The sequence below is a fragment of the Gossypium hirsutum genome, chromosome D13 (assembly GCF_007990345.1).
Source record: "Gossypium hirsutum isolate 1008001.06 chromosome D13, Gossypium_hirsutum_v2.1, whole genome shotgun sequence".
NCBI classification, from domain to species: domain Eukaryota; kingdom Viridiplantae; phylum Streptophyta; class Magnoliopsida; order Malvales; family Malvaceae; genus Gossypium; species Gossypium hirsutum.
Window position 1 is genome coordinate 49767264 of NC_053449.1, and position 5695 is coordinate 49772958.

The 5695-nt window shown below is 35.9% G+C and overlaps 2 protein-coding genes across 2 annotated transcripts; one reads left to right on the top strand and one right to left on the bottom strand.

The window, feature by feature from the left end:
- The first annotated feature begins 1246 nt into the window (after positions 1–1246).
- LOC107920800 (GDSL esterase/lipase At4g26790) lies at positions 1247–3696 on the top strand. The gene is made up of 3 exons (XM_016850657.2): positions 1247–1761; positions 2018–2507; positions 3326–3696. The coding sequence occupies exons 1-3, from the start codon at positions 1396–1398 to the stop codon at positions 3517–3519; spliced, it is 1050 nt and encodes a 349-aa protein (XP_016706146.1). The 5' UTR covers positions 1247–1395; the 3' UTR covers positions 3520–3696.
- Positions 3697–3930: 234 nt separating this feature from the next.
- On the bottom strand, positions 3931–5695 carry LOC107920801 (upstream activation factor subunit UAF30). Its single transcript, XM_016850658.2, has 3 exons — positions 5530–5695; positions 5066–5267; positions 3931–4307 (listed from the first exon to the last, which is right to left on the bottom strand). Exons 2-3 carry the CDS (start codon positions 5237–5239, stop codon positions 4179–4181), a joined length of 303 nt encoding a protein of 100 aa, XP_016706147.1. The 5' UTR covers positions 5240–5267; positions 5530–5695; the 3' UTR covers positions 3931–4178.

Here is a 5695-nt window from a genome sequence, read left to right on the forward strand (position 1 = left end):
AATATTTAATATTTAATAAACTTGAATTTAATAAAATAATTTTAATAGTATTAATAGGTGGATCTAAATTTTGAAAATAAATAAATAAATAAAATTTTAAAAATAAAAATAAAAAAATTACAAAAAGATACAGACCTTAGGTTGGTGTTACCCCAGGAACTGGTTTGGGATGCAAGTAAGGTTGTCTCTAGAACTTCCCACAAAGAAACAGCTCGTTTCAATGGGACAGCCACCGCCAGGAACCTGCATTTATTAAACCCCATTATTATGGGAAACGAGACACTAATTTCTTTATGGACCAATGAATGCAGTTGTTGTTTTCAGAATTTATTAAGCACGTCCCTCCACACACACACACACACACACACACAAAAATCTCCATTTTCCTTTTCAAAGAGGAAAAAGTAGAGATATAGCAGTGGTGCGTGTCACAAATGACTCGTGATTCTCAATCCAATGTCCCAAGGCGAAATGGTCTTCAATGCTGTGTTGTTTATATTAGAGAAAGACTACAAGCAACTTAATTAGTCTCAAACTCCAACCTAACTAACTAAATTTCTATTTGTTTATACCAAAGGTGTTAGCAATCATGCATTTGGCTCCTACTTTCTCATTACATTTAATTCACACCCGACAAAAAATTCTTAATTTCAATCTCCACAAAACAAAAGAGATAAATTCCCAAGAACGTGTATGCATGGAGTTGTGTGTTTTATGCTGTGAAAAATAAATGCTGTCACCTAACTGAAACCCACCAAATTTAAAGAGCAAAGGGAGTCCCAAGTCGAAAATCGAATATTTTACTGCATGCCCATTAAAGCTCCAAACAATCACCTTTTAGTTCCACAACACGTAACCAAAAGTATCTATACTTACTCGGGTTTTATTTATTTACTTTAAAAAGAAAAACATTAAACTTCATTAGCAATTCCTAAACTGAGGGTAAGCTCTTAAAATATCTTATAGTTTAAGCTCACTTTAATTTCCATCTCCTAATTAGATACATTATCAATCTACCAACTCCAAATTAAAACCATTTATCTACACTTAAAGAAATATTGCTTCTCTCCCATCATTATCATTGATATACTAAATATATCAAGGAATATGCCAAGTCTCGTTGATCCAAGCCAATCACGCACCATACCCAAAACTTTGTTTTCATGTCCAATGGCTTCAAGACAAATGCCCTCTCACCTACTCTCAGCAATTAAAACTCTCAACAAACTTCATCTACCTCAGCCTATTAAAGGGTTGTAAATGTTAGTATTCAAACTACTGGATACCACATTGTAGGAGTGGTCTTCCCATCATTAAAATCATTCACACCAGCTTTACCAATCACCTATTTGCTATTTATGATACAAACCAGGAAAGTTGGAATGAAACTGAAATATGGCATGTAAGCTTGTTATACTGTTCTTCTTTGTTAATCTCCTAATGCAAATACCAAAAGTAAGGGCAACAGTTCCTGCAATTATCGTTTTCGGAGATTCTACGGTGGATCCAGGGAACAACAACCAAGTATCTACAGTTCTAAAGAGCAACTTCGAGCCATATGGCAGGGATTACTATGGTGGTCAGCCAACAGGACGTTTTTCTAATGGAAGGATTGCAACAGACTTCATTTCTGAAGCCCTCAGGATCAAGCCAGCCATACCTGCATATCTGGACCCGAAGTATGACATAGAAGATTTCGCTACCGGAGTTTCCTTTGCTTCAGCCGGGACTGGTTATGACAATGCTACTTCTGATGTGCTAGTAAGTCGAGCTACGGATTGGTGATAAGTTAACCGTCTTACCATGTGAAACAGAAGTCATGCAGTGAGTAGTAAATTTTTGTTTGCATCAGGTTTTCCATGAATGTTGTTAAATTCCATTTTGATTCTTGCCTGCAACAAATGACAAAAGATTTCAGTTTCAACATGTTCTTTTAATCTAGTTCAGTACATTTAATCAACTATAGACAACAGGTCATCAATTACAACTTACAAAAGCCATTTTCTTGAATTTGCAGTCTGTCATACCATTTTGGAAGGAACTGGAGTACTACAAAGAATATCAGAACAAGCTAAGAAAACATCTAGGCAAAGATGAAGCTAATCAACGTTTTTCTGAATCATTGCACCTAATAAGCATAGGAACCAATGACTTTTTAGAGAACTACTACATTTTTCCTACCAGATCTTCGGAGTATTCAGTTGACGAGTATCAGAGCTTTCTGATAGGAATTGCCAGCAATTTCATCAGAGAGCTTTACAAGCTCGGAGCTCGGAAGGTAGTCATTGGCGGCCTTCCTCCAATGGGATGCTTACCATTGGAAAGAACAACAAATATGTTCTTTGGAAGTGACTGTATCGACGAGTATAATGATGTGGCTAAAGATTTCAACAAGAAGTTACAGGGTACAGTCACAGAGTTGAAACAGGAGCTTGGTGGAATCCATCTGGTTATGTCAAGCCCCTACGATAAGCTCATGGAAATGATTCGGAATCCAAGTCACTTTGGTAAGCCATTATCGATAGTTTACAAAAGTTAACTACTGTTACTAAGGTCATATATAAAGAAAAAGAATACCTAGAATAAGAGCACATCCACTACTTGAATCCAATCACCTAACTTGTCCAAACGGTTAACTACTGTTTTATGCCATCCACATGGGTCAGATATTATGTACAAAACTAGTCTAGTAAAATTAACCATGTTGAACCCCGTAAATAGCGCAGTTACTTCATTCAGCTTCCCTTAAACGGTAGCATATATCAAATCTTGTTTGGAATCCTAGCATCTACAAGCCTTTCCTTATCCCTGATTATGGCTTCCTTCGTACCCAAGATATTCAGTAATATAAATGATTTTGCATGCGTTTTAGTAGAGACATTGCTTACCTCTACGGCCATGAGATGATCCTTTTGACTTCAAGCATGAATGGACTAAGACATAGAAGGCCGATATACAAAAACACAATCATGGATACAAGTATATGAAACCAGACAGAAACTAGGTACTTTCATGCCCCCCATGTTGTCACTTGCCTCGAGCAAGCCTCAAGAACTCATTCACTAGTTTCATCCAATGAACTTTTTTGTTTAAAACATGCATAAAACCATGCAATATCATACCACCTAATAATAAAGAGCCATAACACCATAAAAACAAACCTTTTCAGGCAAAGCAAAGCAATCTGTGTGTGTGTGTGTGTGTGTGTGTTTGGATGTGTTCTTGAACCTATGTGCGCACAGTATGAATGCAGATGTAATTAGGCAAGTGTTTTAACATACTTCTCCTCTTATGGTAAATTTCTGATAAATTTTCTACATTACAGGATTTGAAGATGCAGAAACAGCATGCTGTGGGACTGGATTCTTCGAGATGAGTTACCTGTGTGATAACATGAACCCATTTACATGTTCAGATGCCAATAAGTATGTATTCTGGGATGCCTTTCACCCGACAGAGAAAACAAATGCCATTTTGGCTGATTATGTGGTCAAAACTACCCTAGCCGAGTTCCAATAATTACTAAAAGTAAAAGAAAGCAGCACTGCTTCATTGTTGTAGAACTAGTATTAGTAGACATTATATTTACTATTGCCCTTTCAACTACATCCAATGAAGGAAAATATAGAAAACAATAAGTCAACTGGATGAATGCATGTTAGATGAGAAAACATAAGAACAAGTTCAAACTTCAAATCAAGCAAGTTACCCCCCCCCCAAGAGAAAACAGCTATTTCTGTTGTGATCTAAGAGGTTCTGCAATTTTTTTTATTCTGGATAAGTGGTTTTGCAAAATAATTGCAAGAAAGAACCATTCAATATTTCAAAATCTAATAGACGATATTGCTGTAAGAAGAGAAAACAGTTAGATTCAGAAAAGCTTCCTAAGAGATCCCACCATAGAAATGGACATTGTCTACTCGAATAAGATTAACAAATAAAATTGTTCTTCATTATAAACTAAGATCCTTCAAAGAAAAGGTTTCGTTGAGAAGGAAAGCCTAAATTTTAATAAGAAATTTGCTCCAAACTATCAAATATCACCATATACAAATAATAATAATAATAATAATAATAATAATAATAATAAACTGATTTAAAAGAACATGAAGCAGCTAGAGATCTTCAATGACAAGATATGGGAGACACTCGGTGCAGCACAACTTGAATCCTTCGGCTTATTTTGGCACTTTAGGAAAATGCAGTTTGATAAGTGCAGGAAGTTCAGCCAGCTCAACTTGAGGCTTGCCCAATAAAATACTCCTCAATTTCTCATCACAATTGACAAGATTCTTGTTGTTTGGATCCTAATCAAGAAAAAGTGACATGCTGAGAGATCTTTGGGTAAATTTGTGTATATACCAGAGCATCAAGACTAAAAGTTCAAAATCAATCTATGAGTATAAGGTTCAAAGAGTAGAGAATGATTCCAAAAAATGAGAATTACAAACTTTATGAGCCCAGTGCTGAATTGCCAGCCATGATAAACAATTAAACATACATAAGAAAGCCTTCATAACAAATAAAATCATTTAAGAACCACTAGACTCTAGAGCAAGTGGTGGTGACAACAGCAGTGCCCATGAATTCCATCTTATAGCATCAGACTGTCTATGATAAAATGAATGATCCAAAACATGATTAACATTTCCTGGGACATACAATGCAAACTTGTAGAGAGATGATATCATTATCATCATGAACACACATCTTCACAAATTGTAGTAAAACATTATCATTCATGGAAACAATGATATAAAGATGCCAAATGTTTGATAATGAACACCTGATACAGATAAAATACTCATTTGAAAACTCATATTAACCGGGGGGGGGGGGAAGGCTATTTGTCCCTACTTAAACATCACAACAATTTACCAATCCAACTCTGACATGCTAATAACGAATTGGAAGACCCAACTATCAATGAACCATGAGATTTATTCAATAATCTACAGGCAACGCCAGGGAGTGCAAAACAATAGGAAAAAGATATGGGTGAATAAAGCCTCTCCAAGATTCGTTTACAAACATTTGATTGAACAGAGGATAGACCTAAGAGTACCTGAAGATTGTTCTCTTTGATATAAGACCAAACACGAAAGAAGCAACCCAAACGTGAAATCTGAGACTGACCCACAAATTCTCTAACTGGGGAAGGAAGATTTGCAAGGTCAATCAAGTTAGCAAGCTTCTTGGGGTTATCAGTGATTGTCTTCTTCAGTCTCTGTGGCAGCATTTTTTCTACCTTCTTCTCTTCTTCCTCGCTATATATCCAAAAAACCATACATCAAAAACTTAACAAAATAATAATAATAATAATAATAATAACAAATTTTCAACACCCAATGAATTTTAAGAAAAAAATTTATGTTCTTTGCTGCTAAAAAAAGCAGTACAAGCTTAAGCTTCTGGGGAATTTTATCAAACAGTTGGCGCCATTTGGTTATCGAATTCGTAACCTTCTACATTCGTTGTCAATTGCTAAAATTAATAGAGTTTTGTTAGAAGATAGTTCAGCTGGTTTACCTGAAGAGGAACGGGATGGCGGCAAAGTTCAGGGGTTACAATGGTAAAGAGAAGCAGTTCTGAATACCAAACTTCAAGGTTTTGCAGGCGAGAGAGAGAGGGAAACGAAAGCGTGAGTAAAGGGCACTTAGTAAGAACTGATGATTGCTTGAGTTCTTCAAAACGG